Here is a 17463-nt window from a genome sequence, read left to right as displayed (position 1 = left end):
TGGACACTACCTCATAAAACATATTTAGGGGGCGGGGCAAAAAATATAGTATTTAGGTATCCATTTGTAGAAGCACAGGCTAAACACTAATCACAGGACTAAAAGACAAGCCCTCCTCTGCAGAGGTCTCCCATCACTTCTTCCTGTACCTGTTCATTGGTTGTGCGTCCACGAGCCACCAGCACCACATGAAATCCCGTGAGGCCAGCTACAGGGATGAAGAATAAGCCAGCCACACACATCACTGCCATCCTGAAGCCAAACAGTCAAGGAGAGCAGAGCAACATGATCTCACCTTCTCCAGCCCATACTGTAGCCATCTTCCCTTGAACCTTACTACCACAGGATTCAACCTTCCTCACTCTTCCCCCTCCCAATCCCACAACCCAAGCCTTAAAGGATACGTGACAGCCGTGCAGACCCCTGAGAGTTCCTCCACGTGGTAGAGGACATAAAGGAGGCCAAAGCCAAACACACCCATAATGTGCACTGTCAGGGAAAGGAGGAAGAGGAAGAAATAACGGTAGTTCCGGCGACCAATACAGTTGTTCACCCAGGGGCAGTGATGATCAAATTCCTAGGGGCAAAAAGAGAGAATGAGAGGCATCCTTGGACCACAGCACTAGATCACTTTTCAGTCAAGAAGACAAACAAATGGCAGAACTTAACTGTTGTTTTTATCTTTGATTATGCTAATCATTTAGTTGCAAAATTAAAACAGGAAACAGGACCAAGCAGTTTATCTTGCTCTACCAGTCTCACAGGAAGACTTCCCAAAGGTTGATGATCAAAGACCAAAGTTGCCTCTCAAAGTTTATCCTATGTGACTAAGGAACTCTGAAATGGAAGAATGTCAGAGGCTTTGCAAAAACATCAAGATTCTTGAGAAAAGAGGCTTAAAAGGAAAATCTGATAGGCAAATGCTTATAGCTACGTAAAAACTGATTGGGGGGAAAAAGTCAAAAATAAAAAGGCCCTGGCCAGTGTGACCATCCTGGGCATGAAAAGGTTGCCAGTTCAATTCCCAGGTTAAGGCACATGCCCAGGTTGTGGGCTCCATCCCTGGTAGGGGGCATGCAGGAGGCAGCTGACCTATGTTCCACTCTCACATGGATGGTTCTGTCTCTTTCTCCCTCTCCCTTCCTCTCTCTAAAAACACCCAAAAAACACAAAACCTTAAGTAAAATGAAAAGGACACAGGAAGAAAAATATAACTAAAAATTGAATGCAACAGTATGATGATGTAAATGCAAGAGATAACACAAAGCCAGGACACATAACCAGAAAGATGAGCCAAGGGAAGGAAGGCTAGAGCCATGAATCCTGGTGCTGGGAAAGCCTAGAGCACTTAGGGTCCCTCCTGTAACAGAATATTTGCACTCTACCTCTCATGTACACACTACCCACATAATTAGCCAGGACTGTATTTCATGCACAGGATTCGATCCTTACTCTATGAGACGGAAGATCACTTGGGTTAAGCATCAAGTGACCCCACTTAGGGTTCTTACCTCCACACAATTGTCACAGACACTGCAGTGGGAACATCGAGGAGGACGGTAGAATCGGCAGGTGGCACACCATTTCATACGCACTTGGATGCCCTTGATTTCCACTGTTTTGTAAAGGGGAGCTCGGAAGTCATCTTCCTTGTCTTCATCCTCCTCAGCTGCAGAGAGGAAAGTCAATAAAAAAACAACTGTGCCAAAACTGTACCAAGCATTAGGGATGCAACGATATTTAAAATACGGCCTCTGCCTTCAAGGAATTCAAGACTAATGGGGGAGAGACTACGAATTAGTAACTAATACTGTGAGATCAGCTCTTTATACAACATTATTGGAACACAGTTGAAGAAGCAATTTATTCTGCACTGGGAAATGAAGTTCAAGAGAATATGACTCGCCCGGCTGGCATGACTCAGAACCGGAACGTCACGGTTCAATTCCCGGTCAGGGCACATGCCCAGGTTGCGGGCTCATTCCCCAGTGTGGGGTGAGCAGAAGGCAGCCAATCAATGATTCTCTCTCATCATTGATGTTTCTATCTCTCTCTCCCTCTCCTTTTCTCTGTGAAACCAATAAAAATATATTTTTTTTAAAAAGAGAATATGTCTCAGAGGTGGCTGTGATATGGATACACTGATATTCCCAGTTTACATACTATAAATTTATGTAAACTAGTTATCTCTGAGCTGTGAAATTATAGGTGATACTTGTCTTGTTTATACTTTCTATATAATGAACATACACTATTAAAATGTTTATATTTAAAAATTTTTAATGCTATTTATTTTGAAATCTCTGATCCTTCCACACCATCATCTATCAGAAGTGAGTTCTTTATTTTTTTTAAGTACTATATAGTTATTTGGTTACCCTTATAACTTAACTAGAGGCCCAGTGCACGAAATTCATGCACTTGGCAGGGGCGGTGGGGGGGGGGGGGGGGGGTGTCCCTCAGCCTGGATTGCAAGAGGGCACAGGCAAGGCCAGGGGACCCCACCGGTGCATGATCGGGCCAGGGAGAGATGTGGGAGGTTGGCAAGCCTGGGAGGGACCACGGGAGGGCTCCAGGGCATGTCCGACCCATCTTGCTCAGTCCTGATCAGCGGGACCCCAGCAGCAAGCTAACCTACCAATCGGAGCGTCTGCCCCCTGGTGGCCAGTGCACATCATAGCGAGCAGTTGAGCAGCCTTAGTACAGCATTAGCATATTACGCTTTGATTGGTTAAACAGACAACTGGACGACCAGACACTTAGCATATCAGGTTTTCATTATATAGGATACACAGTGTACCTATTCATACAAATGTCTTTCCTATCTTCCCTTCATTTGAAAGCAAGGACCTTTTAAAAAAAAATCACCCCTAATGACCATAATGTCTTCCATATAGATCAGCGACTTTCAACCTTTTTTTTTTTTTTTTAAATATATTTTATTGATTTTTTTACAGAGAGGAAGGGAGAGAGAGATAGAGAGTTAGAAACATCGATGAGAGAGAAACATCGATCAGCTGCCTCCTGCACATCCCCTACGGGGGATGTGCCCGCAACCCAGGTACATGCCCTTGACCGGAATCGAACCCGGGACCTTTCAGTCCGCAGGCCGACGCTCTATCCACTGAGCCAAACCGGATTCGGCGACTTTCAACCTTTTTTATCTCATGGCACACATAAACTAATTACTGAAATTCTTTGGTACACAAAAAAATATACTTTTTGCTGATGTGACAAAAAAAGGTATACATTTGATTTATTCACACCAGATGGCTACTGTTGTGTTGGTTGTCATTTTTTTCATCTGACAATCTAGAAAAGAAGTCAGTGCCTGACTAAATAGTCATGTTTTAAAAATTCTTACAGGCCCTGGCCAGTTTGGCTCAGTGGATAGAGCGTCGGCCTGCGGACTGAAAGGTCCCAGGTTTGATTCTGGTCAAGGGCGTGTGCCTGGGTTGTGGGCACATCCCCAGTGGGAGGTGTGCAGGAGGCAGCTGATCGATGTTTCTCTCTCATTGATGTTTCTAACTCTCTATCCCTCTCCCTTCCTCTCTGTAAAAAATCAATAAAATATATATTTTAAAAAAAAAATTCTTACGGCACACTGGTTGAAAATCATTGGAATACATAAATATTTGACAAAACACTAAAAGCTCATTAAAATAGCCCTACTTGTCTTTAGGAACTTAAAGTTCCTTTCATTCATCTGATACTTGAAACAAGTTACAAATGAAGCACAATAACACAGCTTTTTTTAACATAATGAATTTCAGAAAAACTTCACCTCACCGAAGTTGCTATCCCAATTCCACTTGTCTCACTTTTACAAGATAACTTCACATTTGAGAGAAAAAGTAGGTGTCTTCATCAGTGTCTTTCTACTTCTTATTCTATCAATGACAGTTTTTACTCTCACCTCCTGTCTCAGAAACAGCTTACTGCTTCTGTATGCAAAACCCTTTTACCATGCTCTCTACCTTCCATCCTACTGAGTTCAGCATTTCATGGCTACAAGCTTCTGCCTAGAATGTCCTTCCCTTCCATCCTCTACTTGGTAAAGTAGTTCCTATCTACCATTAGCAGCATTTCCCAGTTTATATGGGCACATATTAGTGCACACTTTTCTATGGTCTCACAGAATCTTGTTCATGCCTCCATTACAGTTTGTATCACACTGTTTTGTTTTGTTTTTAAATATATTTTATTGATTTTTTACAGAGAAGAAGGGAGAGGGATAGAGAGTTAGAAACATCAATCAGCTGCCTCCTGCACATCTCCTACTGGGGATGTGCCCGCAACCAAGGTACATGCCCTTGACCGGAATCGAACCTGGGACCTTTCAGTCCACAGGCCAACGCTCTATCCACTGAGCCAAACCGGTTATGGCTGTATCACACTGTTTTAACTGCCTAATTCATCTTGGATAGTATTGTGCCTAGCAATACCGCCCAACCAGTATGTTCAAAATATATTTCTGCTGAACAGATAACTGAAAAACAAAGAGTTGATTCAAAGTGAATCACATGGGTAGAAGTTAGGACATACAGTAGTACTAAAGGCCCTGACCTTCTTTTCATCATTAGACTATAAAAGTATCCCAAAACCTTGTCACTCAATGTATATGTCCAAAAATCATTATTTTTTCAAAGGTAATAAGGAGCTTCCAAAAAAGAGGAAAATCTTACCTCGAGGGAAAATCCCTGGGTCCATGAAGGTGGCCATGCTGAAGTTAGCCAGCACAAAGAGAAAAACAATCGCATTGTAGATGGGCACTGCAGGTGACACATAGCGGCTTAGTCCTGGACAGCTGCACAGATAAGAAAGAAAATGAGGGGCTGCTTCTAACACTCTGGACACCAACCATATAAAGATTCAGCCCACATACTTATATTTAAATCTTGTGTAGTTCACCTTTGCTGTCTCAAATTGTATCCTTCCCAATGAATGTGTCTAGTTTCCCAAAGAAATGCTTATTTTAGATCAAGTACAAGACTCTGACTCTCTCCTACCATAACCTGTTGCACTAAAGGTCTGTGTTCTTCAGATTCTTTCTTCCCTGGTGTATCTTTCCAATGTTTTAGAATCTGCTCTTATCTCCTTTTTAAAAAGGCACAAGAGTTAGGGACTGAGTATGTAACTAATACCAACTACACTCCCTTCTCTGTAGCAGCCTTGAGGCTTCTGGATCCCAGCCATGCCCCAGTGACCTGTACATTGGCCCAAAGCATGAGATACCACCTGCCTCTCTGGCTCCCACTCCCTCTGGCTTTGTACTGCTCTCAACTGCCTAACATTTCTTCACTGCGTCAGATATTCCTGAGAGTTTTATTCATCTAGAAACTAGTTCTCAAGGTGAAAAAATAATAATACCCAAATATGAATGGCACAAAACTAGACTTCTTGAGGTCTATAAATGAAGCAGAAGAGTGGGGAATAAAGAAAAGATTCCAGGCCTGGCCAGTGACTTAGCTGGAATGTCATCCTATGCACCAAAAGGCTATGGGTTCGTTTCTAGAACAGGGCACATACCTAGGTTTCGGGTTCAATTCCCGGTCAGGGTGCGTACAGAGGCAACCAAAGGATGTTTCTCTTTCTCTCCCTTCTCTCTCTCTAAAATAACGCTTTAAAAAAAATAAAAATAAAAGAGAAGATACCAGATCAAACCACCCTAAATCCTGTAGGTAAAAGAAGTTGGTTAAATATATCCACTATTTCACAGGGTCCAAATCAAGAAATATGCATAAGGTAACTTTTCTTGGATTTAAAAAAAGAAAAGAGTGCCCCAGTCCAGGATTATACTCAGTTTCTGTCTGGATGTGAGTTTAGTAGGAATGCTGCAGGTGCTCTTCCTTTTTCTGATGATATTCTGGGAGCTGGAAGTTTCAGAACACAGATGTGCTGCTTGCTCTGTCAGTAATATCAAAGACCCTCTCTCCTGTCTCAGCTCAGGAAAAACTTCCCATTACAAGACAGTGGCTAAAGACCCTAATCTGCTTTGTGGCTGAGAACTTAATCTTTAGAATTAGAACAGCATCTGTCTTTGTCCCCTTTATCTAGACCAGTCAGAAGGAAAGGAAGAGTTCATTAAAGGAAGCAGGGGCCAAGAGAACATGACAGCATGAGTCTGAAGAATTCATCCACAGCAGTCCTGGATTCTGTTGTGATGTGTCTCTACCAAAACAAAAAGCACAGCCCTGAGCAGTGATTCAAGACAGTTCATAGGAATTGAGCTCCTTAATGAGATATAAACTAATAAGAGACAAAGGTGATGGTCACAAAGCATCTAAAAGTCTTGACTACCACCATCTATTTATTCAAATTCCATTAAAATTTTTTTAAGTAAATATTATGTGCAAGGTTTTTTAAGTAGTAAATATCAATTAACTCTTAGCTTCTCCTAATCAAAATTGGAGGATAATGAAGTAATGAAGGTAGAGTTAAAGGCACTGATTTCAAGGAAAAAAACAGATCTCCCATCACAGTTCTGGGTTTATTATCAGTCTCCTACGGAAGCCTCTTCCTCTGGGGTTTCTTTGGTTCAGAAAAGATGTCCCCCTATTTTGGCAGGTTTTGGGGTGAACTATAAGCAAGAAGGAAGAATCCTTACACAGCCCCACCTAAAGCCTGAGTTCCTAGCTCCTTGGGAGGGAGAGAAACTGAAAACCAGTCATCCAGGTCAGAGCCCCTCCCTAGTACTTAGCTGTCACTTTAATTTCCGCCTGGGAAGAGGAGAAAGGGTGACTCACTTGACTCCTACAGCCTGGGCAGATAATTAGAAGGGAAAAAGAAATTAAATCCTTAGAACACTGAGGTACCATGATTTAAAAGTCTCATTCCTAGAATTGGCCATTATGGCTACTGTGGCAGCCTCCTGAGCTTCTGAAAATAAATAAATAAATAAGGGTATTTCTGTTCTTGAGGGAAACCAAGGTGAATGACAATGAGACATCAGCTACTTCACAGGCCCAAATGTCAGCCTTTCTGACCCCATTCTTTCTTCAGTTTCTGCATTTCCAAACAAAGAAAATCACACAATTTCTTCTGTATCTGGCCAAACTCTGGTATAATGAACCTTACCCCTACAACCTTCCTGATATCAGCCTATCCCAAAGTGTGAAAACCTAGAATCAAGTTCCAGGATCTGTTGCCAAAATAAAGCCTGTCCTAGAGTTGGCAGTTTCTAGAAATGATACAAATAAGTGCATAGGCAGTATTTGCTCCTAGATGCAAATCAGGGACCTACTGCTTCCAACCTAAACACTCTAGCTCAGAGAGCAGCCTACCAAGGAGAGGCATGTGTGAGCAGTGCCTGTTCCTGCCATATCCCATTCTGTTTAGCTCAGGGAGAAGACTGCTGTTGCTACAGTATTCTGCCAGATCCTAGGTGACCACCCCAAGTAGCCTGTCTGAATCTGTTGCCTTTGATGGAAGGAGATGAGAGCTGAGCTGAGAGGAGTTGTTGGGACTCGTCCTCAGCCTATAGCAATAATCATAGTGCTCCAAAGCACAGGGAGTGGCCGCAGCCCAAAAGGCTGGCTGACTGACTCACTGATGAAACTCCCATTTCTATACCAACCCAGAAAGAACAGGTTCTTCTGCCCACCCATTCAGCCCTCCTGTTTTTGAGCCAAATAAAATGGGGAGAGTAGATTTCAGTACCTACACTCTTGAAAAATCTGTTTCGTAGCCATCTCTCACACTTCCTATTATAAATGGTTCAATTCCTAGTACAAAAAAAAAAAAAGGAGGACTCAAGAAGCTTTGATTTTAATTCTCTCTCAATCAATATTTTGCTAGGTAGCCTAAGGTAATCCACAGAAAACTCTCCAAGTTCATTACTTCAACTACATAATACAGATATGAGACTGGAGACAAAGTCTGAAAAGATCCTAGAATTCTTTTTAAACCAGACGGCTTAATACTGGGCATTCACTGGCTAAACGATACACACACACACAAACAAACACATTACTATTACAACCATCATCAATTATCATTCCAGCTCCACCTTCATCCTTCATTCCACTTCCCCATTCTGAGGTACTGGACATTCAAGAACACTTGAAACATAGGCACTACCCTCCCTGAAGGACAAGTCTATACATTCCATCCATGCCTAACACATAGTTTGAATGTATGACTAGTGCTCCTTGCTAATGAGGAAAGGTTGAAATGAATACCCCACTTCCTAACCCCTGGGATCAAGATTCCACAGGAATACAATTTCTTCTCTTAAGGTGGGTAAGTTCCCCTTAAAACACTTCACTTATGGTGTGTGTGTTACTCAGACTTTCAAGCAGCTCAGTGCAAGACATAGGACCTGGACACTTACTCCTGGATGAGAAAAAAACGTGGGAAGGAAAAGGAACAACCACTGCTCAATTAATGCCCTAAATCACAAGACTGCTCCCACTCAAATCAGGTGCTAGCACCTCCACAGTCATGAAGAAAAAAAAACAGAGGGAGAGTCAGTCACTCCAGTTGCCCAACTCTCTGGGGTAAAAGGGTTGGGAGGGGCCAGAGGTAGAAACTGAAAGGAAGAAAGCTCTCTATGGATGGGACACTAGAAAGACTATCACAGATTTCTGCACAACCCAGACTTGTTTATCTTTCCTGCAGAGGACCACCTGCAGCAGAGATGTACCCCCATGCACACCCTAACCAACCTTAAAAGTAAACAAAATGAGCCCTAACCGGTTTGGCTCAGTGGATAGAGCATCAGCCTACAGACTCAAGGGTCCCAGGTTCGATTCCGGTCAAGGGCATGTACCTTGGTTGCGGGCACATCCCCCATAGGGTGTGTGCAGGAGGCAGCTGATCGATATTTCTTTCTTCTCATCGATGTTTCTAACTCTATATCCCTCTCCCTTCCTCTCTGTAAAAAATCAATAAAAATTTTTTTTTAAAGTAAACGAAATGAGACACTGGTTGACTTTATTCACAGTTTGAGGAGACTTTAGAGGATACAATTCAGTGATTTATTTCAAAGACCACTGCCAGGAGCCCTAAAAAGGTTTTAAGGCTCCTCAGGAAGACAAAGAGTATGCACCAAGTGGCTGGGCCTCTATGCACCTGCCTCAGCTGAACCAGACAGCTCTACCCTTATGTTTTATGTACTGGGGTTCCAAATAAGATCTCATTTGAAAAAGGTCATGGTGTTTAACTGCTCTAGGCCAACTTCCTCATTATACAGAGGAAGAAACAGGTCCACAAAGTTTAACAGGCTTTACCAAAATCTGTCTCCTGACCCCCCAAAAGTGTGCATTCCTTTTACCTAGCACTGACCCCTGCCAATCACAAAAGGAGGCTTAGTAAAGACAAAAAGGATACAGGCACATTATCTTAAATGCAGAGTCTAATGCCTAATTAGAAGGGGGAGGGTTACTTTAGCAGACACTCTCCTTCCCAAGCACTAAAAAGAGGAAAGAATTAAGACATGATCCCCAATAACTCACCTGCTTAGTTTTAGTACTGAAAAAAATCAGTGAATGAGGGGGATTAGGCTTCTAGGAGGAAGACCTGAACTGTTCTATTCAAGCTTCTCTGGGGCAGAAGATCACCATTTTTTGATGATCAAGCCCAACTGATAATATCTGCTCATAGCTTTCCCTACTTGGCAGGTAAATTACATCTAATTGGTTGAAGCCTATATGCTTCCACTAATTATGTCTGCCAGCTGAAAGGGACTTTTTCTCCTACTCCCAGTCCTCTAGGTCCCAAAGTAATTCTCACCTGGGGCTTGTACAAATGGTTGAAAAGATAGTTGTAGCCTAGGGAAGAGAATAGAAGGATGACAGAATTGTTACAGATTTAGGGCCCCTATTTGGAGCTGATTCAAAGAGAGCCTTCCTCTTGTCTCTCTACTTGAAACCATAAATTATTTTCTAGGTTGTATACAGTTTTAAACAGAGGGTTCCCCAAGGACTTGAACCTCAAAAGGGATAGAATATGTAGGAGAACAGTTTTTTAGATCAGTGGCACCTCAGTCCAGATGTATGCTTGTAGAGGAACTGCTATGGTTAGATGGAGAGGAAGAGTTGAGAATTTCAGAGGTTCAGGGTGTTTATGTCTCCGCAGATGGGCGAGGAGACTCTAGCGAGGAAAAGAGAGCCCAGAAGTTGGTCCTAAGGAAAGTGCCAGGGGGAACTCTCACTAGGACTTAAGGCTTCTAATTTTGGATTAGAGGCAGTAATTCCAAAGAGAGTCAATATTGTCCTCCAAAATTCTTTTTCCTCGGGCTACGAGACCATAGAATAAGGAGGGCCCCTACTTTTCTGGCACCAGGGAATGGAAAAGTAGGTTAAATAGTTTCAACTATCAGTTGAGAAAATGTCTATGTCAGGACAACAATTTGTGGCAAAACTGGTATAACCAGCCAAGCACTTCAATGTTTCCAGATTAGCAAAGTAAGAGCAAGGATTCTGCTCAAGAACAAATGGGTTGAAAGAGAGAAACCACCTTGAAGGAAGATAGAACCTCCCCAATTAAGCAGGTCTGAGGGTGTCAAAGTGGTCTTATATATATCCCTCCTGACACAGCACCACAAGGGCCACAAGGATACTAAGATCCCATATAAATGTCTCATGGTTAAAATGTTGATTCTACCTACCCATAATAGCAGAAACCAAAATAAGGATGACACTAAAATTCCCTCCTCCTTATTGGCAGACAATGCATGAAGAAGGGCAGGACACTGAACATGTTGAGACAAAGATCATAAAGACCAGAGACGAGCAGGGCTGCTCTAGATCCCTGAAGAATTCCACAGGTAAGTTCAGGCTGGAGAGCCGGGGGCAAGGAAACTATGACTTCTACTCATCCGAGGAAGAGGTGAGAAATAGGATGGTGCTTGTACCTTAGGTAATAGATCTTTCCCTTATCAAAAAACTAAGAGCCCTCGCCCTAACCGGTTTGGCTCAGTGGATAGAGCGTCGGCCTGCGGACTCAAGGGTCCCAGGTTCGGTTTCCGGTCAAGGGCATGTGCCTTGGTTAAGGGCACGTCCCCAGTAGGAGGTGTGCGGGAGGTGGCTGATCGATGTTTCTCTATCATAGATGTTTCTGACTCTCTGTCTCTCTCCCTTCCTCTCTGCAAAAAACCAATAAAATATATATTTAAAAAGAGTAAAAAAAAAACAAAAAAAAAACTAAGAGCCCTAGCAAGTTTGGCTCAGTGGACAGAGTGTTGGCCTGTGGACTGAAGGGTCCCGGGTTCGATTCCAGTCAAGGGCATGTACCTAGGTTGCTGGCTTGATCCCTGGCCCGGTCAGGGCACATGCAGGAGGCAACCAATAGATGATGTTTCTCTCCCTCTGTCTCTCCCCTTCCCTTTTACTCTCTCTAAAAATCAATGGGAAGATATCCTTGGATGAGGATTACCAAAAAGAAATAATTAGCCCTTGCTAGTTTAGCTTAGTGGATAGAGCATCAGCCTGTGGACTGAAGTGTCCCGGGTTCGATTCCGGTCGAGGGACCATGCCTGGGTTTCGGGCTCAATCCCCAGGAGGCAGCCAATCAATGATTCTCTCTCATCACTGATGTTTCTCTCTCTCTCTCTCTCTCTCCCTTCCTCTCTGAAATCAATAAAATGTATATTTTTTAAAGAAATAACTAAATAGAAAGCATCACTATTACTTTGCTGACCCATATTTTTTAGAATTCCTTCTGGCATAAGCTCAATTTGAGAGGTTTCCCTCCCTCCTTTCTCAGATTTAATTCCTGTTCGCTATTTCTTCCCATAATAGTAATTGCCAGCAATTCCTGCTTCATTCATCCTTCAATGAGTCCAAACTGCTTTATTCCTCACCACTTCATTTTCCTCTTCCCGGCAACCTCCCATTGCTCTAAATAGCACCTCACAATTAGGTTTAAGCCTGAACTACAGCAAAGTGAACTCCCCAGAAATATCTACCATGCTCAGATTGTTCCAAGAGCTACAACTAGAACACCAACTCAATGCCTCGACAGTTTAAGGCTCAGAAGGCTGGTCCATGTTAATTATAAACAGGTAACAGCAAAGACGTTTCCCAGATGGTTGACAGTTAAAATATTGGGGGAAAGGGGAAGAATAAATCAGTCTCCTCCAATAACAAGCCAACGAACAAAGTCTGTATATCCCAAGTGGGAAATCTTTTAATATCAACTGTATTTCCTAACACAACCAGGGAATGGAAGAATTGCTGCCATTCCCTTCAGCAGGAACTAATATAAAGAAAGTCTTCTAGGACTCTCCTCCTAAATAAAATTTGCGTTCACTTCCCATTGGCCTTCACTCCTTAAGTAACACTAAAAGCTAAAACTCTCTCAATGGTATATCTTCTAAATCAATTCTGAAATTCTCCAGTACTCTGTTTCCATAATCTTAAATTTAAGCTTCGAATAACCAGGGGAAAAGCCACTGCTAGCGGCTGATTGCTTAAGCTGCTTCAAACCTCTCTGGTGGTTTCCTCCCACTTCCTTCCTAGTTCAGGATCATCTAATGATGGAGCTGGTAGGAAAATATGAACATCTGTGATTCCAGAGGAAGGGAGGCAGGGGAAGGTAGAGGATTCAATGGAGTAAAATCTATACCATGTTTCTGGGATTCAGATTTACCTCTATCAGACATCCAACACCCAGTCGCTTGGCTTTGAAAGCAAAACTCAAGAGAAAAACTAGCCCATCACCTCCCATGGAGTGCCCCCCAAATACCACTGCTGGGAGAAAACTCACGTAAAGGCAAAGAAGAGGGTCGTAGCTCCCACTAAGAAGATGGCGGCTGCTGAGACCGGAACATACTTGCTGGGTTTGAATCTCTTTCCAGACTCTGCGGGCATGTTGGAGGTCTGATGGGAGATCTGCCCTGCCGCATAGCCCAGGCCCACACAACGGCAGAACAGACAAGAAAACGGGATGAGGGCAACACCGGAGATAAGAGCACAGGACACCAGGGAAAGAGAAAAATTTAAATTATCACCCTTCCCCCTCCCAAATGAAACCAAAGGTCAAAAGATCTCAAATGAAGGAGAGCATATGGGAGGGGGAAAGGTGATTCCAAATAATGAATAACCACCTCCCCAGAACGAGGCAGGAGACTAAGAAACACAACTTGTACAATTTGAAAACTGGAGACAAACAAGAGGCTGTACACATGCAAATGGTTGCAGGTAGACAACACAGGCAGTCAGACAGATCAAGGAATAATAGCTCATGGATGGAGATAAGTCTTCAAAAGGAAAGAAGGGGCGAGTATCAGGGTAGGGCAGAACACTTCGGACAAGGAACAATTCTTCGGAAGAGATACTGTAGTACCTCCACGACTACCACACTTCCACAAAATGTGAGCTTCACCCAGAGGTGTGCCCTGTGCTTCTATTTTAATCCAAGAAGGAAATTGGGATTTTCAGCTTTAAAGAGAAACTGTTTTTACTGTAGTCCTTGTCTCTTTTAGGCAGTTTTCTCAATGCCACCACTCCCACACCTTGACTTCCGAGCTTGTAGTATGGCAATGGTGGTTTAATTTTCTTTTCTCTTGATGGCTAAAGCTGGGCAGCAGCTGTTACAAGACTGAGTTGTAATCCTTTTCTTTGAAGGGGGAGGGAAAACAGAAAGAGCAAGCTTGTCTGTCTTCAATCTCTTGTTGTTATTCTCAAGCCCTTTTAGGGCTCCGTTTTCTAGAGAGTTCATGCAAAACTAAAGGGAAACATAAAATCCCTGAGGCCATGTTCTTCCCAATAAGCAAAATTAAGATGGAAAAAAAAAAAAATCAATTCCACTCGATACTTTTTAAAGATTACTGTGAACGAAAGCAAAGTTCCAAAGAGGTCCCTGTTTCCAGGTTAGTGTGTCTGCTCTTTTGTCTTCAATCTTGGGCTGTCTGAATGCAGAGTTCAACTGGGTTACAGTGCCTCACCTGGAAAAAACAAAAACAAATATATTTATCAAAGGAATTCTTTCAGGGCATTTCTTATGATTATCAAGGCTCAAACCCCATAGACCACTGTTTAAAAGTGCCTTTTGAAAGAAAGATTAGTTTCCACTTCACTTACGTGTCTGATGGGCTCTTACATTTACATTCTAAATGCTGTTCATATTAGAAAGAGAAGAACATGGCTTCACCTGGCCTAAGGTCATCAAAGAACTAGTTCTTGTAAGGGGGCCATCGTACCTGACACAAATAGTAACAAATACCAAAATCAGCCGAAACCGGTTTGGCTCAGTGGATAGAGCGTTGGCCTGCGGACTGAAGGGTCCCAGGTTCGATTCCGGTCGGGGGCATGTACCTGGGTTGCGGACACATCCCCGGTGGGAGATGTGCAGGAGGCGGCTGATCGATGTTTCTCTCTCATCGATGTTTCTGACTTTCTATCCCACTCCCTTCCTCTCTGTAAGAAATCAATAAAATATATTTAAAAATAAAAATAAAAAACAAATACCAAAATCTAAAAACAAACAAGGGCCAGCCGTGACGGCCAGTCCTAGACAAGAGATTTCTCTTTGGACAAGGAATATTTCTTGCTACGAAAAGAGAAAAAAATAACCTCAAAACTAGGGCAGTAAGTCTCATTTCCTTTCTGTGTATGTGTGTGTTCTCGTTTGTTCTCTCTCTCTCTCTCTCTCTCTCTCTCTCTCTATTTTAGTTATAACCCTGAAGAGGTAGAAGCTGAATATTTGGTCTTCTAGAGTAACACATGAAAGGACCTGAATGAGAAATGTGCTTGCACTGAAAGGTGAGATGTCCTCTTTAGGAAACTGAGTCAACCCTAGGGGCTGGTCCTTTTTTCCCAATTCAATAGTTTTTTTATTCCTACATTGGTCTATTAGGAAGTCAACTGAGCCCCACCTTCCTCAATATGATTAAAAGTAACAATTATTTCTGTTGATGGTAGTAGCAAAATAACACTAGCATTTTGGATTTTATAGGGTGCTTTTCATCTAGTGATCTCAAAGCACTTAACTCACATTATCGGAGACAGAGTCCCTTATCCCACCCCGTAAAATTGAAGGCTAGAGAATGCCTGAGGCTGTTCCACTGAATCACTTGAGCAGTCAAGTTCAGAGCCCAAGAGTTCACATGCCCCTTTGATAACCCAAGCCCTTTCTGTCTCTTTCTCATCCACTATACTACCTGCCCAGTGGTGACAACTGGAATCTGCAGACCAAAAATTTTACTTGTTAGAACTTAAAAATAAAAGCTTTATCACACCCAAGTGATCTAGGATTTCCCTTAATACCAAGGCAGAGATCAAAGTATCAGAAGATTCAAATGAAATACAAATGTGCCCTGGAATTTATTACTTCCTCTCTTACCTGTGGCATGGAAGGCAAAGGAACCCTTCTTCAAAAAAGATGCATTGTCTCTCTTTAAAAAACTGTTTTAGAGGGCCAAACAGCAATATTAGAAGTGAACACCCAGATAGTACAAAAAATTGTTAACATCCTAAAAAATTCAAATCCTCTCTAGTCCCTAATTTATGATTATTTAATTCTCAGTTTCCTAAAACAATCAAATCCCAACCTTCTGAATGTAGGCCTAAGTAACTTTGTTAACAATGAAAAGCAAATTCTTGACTTGCAGACAATACCATTAAGCTTTCCCCTCAAAACCCCAAAGATTAAAGAAAAATGGGAAAATGTACTGCTTATATTTTATCTAGAGCAGGATATAATTTAGACAGCATATGGTATTCCAGATTATATTTTCTAACAGAAAAAAAAGTAACTTGGGTTAATACTGCCACAGTAATGCAGGATCATAAAAGGCCATGCAAGTTTGGGAGCATTATACTGAGAAACATCCAAGATGTTTGGGGGATATACATTACAATGGACAAGACATAACCTAAGAATTTATTGGGTATTATAAAGACATACCAAGGCTTAGCAGAAGGATGTGGGAAGTAAGGATAAGATTGCAGGGTGAGTGAGTTTCATCAGAGCCAGTAGTCTGGAGCCATACTAGTATGAGGTATACAAGCCATGTGTATGACACAGGCAGAGTAATTTATGGAATGGAATATGTATATATGAAATAAACTAGAGAATATGTGCTTGAAAGCTCTAATAAAAGTTTAATAAAAGGACCTCCTTAAAGGGTGAATGGATATGAACAGAACCAGTAAAACACAAGTATTGTTTGTTGAAACAAAGAGATGTAACAGTACAACATAGTAAATCTGAATACAAAGTAATCAAGGTCTCATGGAATAATCCACATGGCAAGATAGCTGAAAAGTCAAGCAGAAGTTTAACATGGGTGTTATCATTATATACCAAGGTAGCAAAGTACACGGGTATATAATTCTTGTGAGCATTAGGTGGGTTTTGAAGAATGGGTGATAATGAGCATTCTGAAGAGATTTGATACAGGACAGAGGGATACTGGGATAAAAGGATAGAAATGCGGATAGACGATCAACCTAGCCAAGAAACCATTAATCAGGAAGTGAAAAACCCAAGACAGGAAGAGGGTCTACACTACAATATAACACATATCTGATCTTATACCTTTCATAACTTTAGGTCACTTTCTTACTTCTCATGTAAGTGTTTTCATTCAGCCAAGTGGATAGAACATCTTCCACTTCCTTGTCCCATAAAGAGAGAGATTCCTATTGGTAAAATTTAGCAAATACATCCGAGCTCCGCTTGGATTAAGTACAAAGTACTAAAAGCATGAAGCACCGGCTGGTGGGAGTGAGGAAGCGGACAGACGGGAGAGAACAGGTAAGAGGATGAGGCTTGAGCCAAAACAAGTATCAGCAGAGTGGAGCGAGGGACCCGAACCGGAGGGAGGAAAAAGGGGAACAGCACGCAGTCCCCTCCCAGAAGCTGAGCGAGGAGAATCACGGTATGGGGCAGAGCTGACCGAGACGAGAGGACGGAATTCACTGGGCAGGGCCCACTGGGGCTGCGGGAGGCTGCGGAGCCCAGCGGCGCAGGGCCGGGGGCGGAAGGGGCGGCGGCTGGGCACCAGGCGCCCAGGGGGACCGGGGTCCCGAGGTAGAACCGAGCGGCCGGCACTAACCCGTTCTGAGCCCGGGCGGCCGTGGATCCCCGGCCTCTGCTCGTCGTCCGTTTCCGGGGCCCACGGGTCCCGCCGCAGTTGGATGACCCGGCCCGGAGGAGCAGTGGGGCCTCAAACCACCTCCCCCTTCCAGGTCCCCCTTCCCTAGAGGTCACTCTCCCCTCCCACCTCACTGGCCCCGCACTTCCGGTTCCGCAGGGGCCGGTGTCCCTGGTACTCACCCCCGGCACGGTTCCCGTCACCGCTGCCGTCGTTATCGCGGCCGCCTCTCGGCAGCGCCGTCCGGCCTCTGAGAGGCAGCGCGCGGCCCCCGCACGCTCCACGCCCGCCCTGCTATGCGCGCTCCCGCACAGTGACGCTCTTCTCCGAGCCGGCGCGCGGCCGTTGCCCTCAGTGCCGGGTCTCGAACCCTCCCAGCGTTCCCATTGGCTCCCTGTCCCGGGCGCGCGCGACGTCTCGCG

General features: G+C 43.4%; 1 protein-coding gene across 4 annotated transcripts in view; it reads right to left on the bottom strand.

Annotated features, from left to right (window-relative positions):
* Positions 1–17463, bottom strand: part of ZDHHC5 (zinc finger DHHC-type palmitoyltransferase 5) — a 23561-nt gene extending 6098 nt beyond the window's left edge. The window contains exons 1-6 of one of the 4 annotated variants that reach the window (XM_070428044.1): positions 17224–17463; positions 12709–13888; positions 4686–4807; positions 1512–1669; positions 405–577; positions 150–252 (exon numbers count right to left, since the gene is read on the bottom strand). In XM_070428044.1, the coding sequence (XP_070284145.1) occupies positions 150–252; positions 405–577; positions 1512–1669; positions 4686–4807; positions 12709–12812 (660 nt within the window). In that variant the 5' untranslated portion in view covers positions 12813–13888; positions 17224–17463. Of the gene's footprint in view, positions 1–149; positions 253–404; positions 578–1511; positions 1670–4685; positions 4808–12708; positions 13889–14258; positions 14348–15285; positions 15304–17002; positions 17107–17223 lie in introns of those variants that run through there. The other 3 variants (XM_070428045.1, XM_070428047.1, XM_070428046.1) reach the window with 3 other exon arrangements.

This window comes from Myotis yumanensis, unplaced genomic scaffold (genome assembly GCF_028538775.1).
Source record: "Myotis yumanensis isolate MYYU_CA2020_CCGP unplaced genomic scaffold, mMyoYum1.0.hap1 SCAF_10, whole genome shotgun sequence".
Classification (NCBI taxonomy): domain Eukaryota; kingdom Metazoa; phylum Chordata; class Mammalia; order Chiroptera; family Vespertilionidae; genus Myotis; species Myotis yumanensis.
The sequence above is the reverse complement of the archived record's forward strand: the minus strand, read 5'-3'. Positions and strand labels throughout refer to the sequence as shown.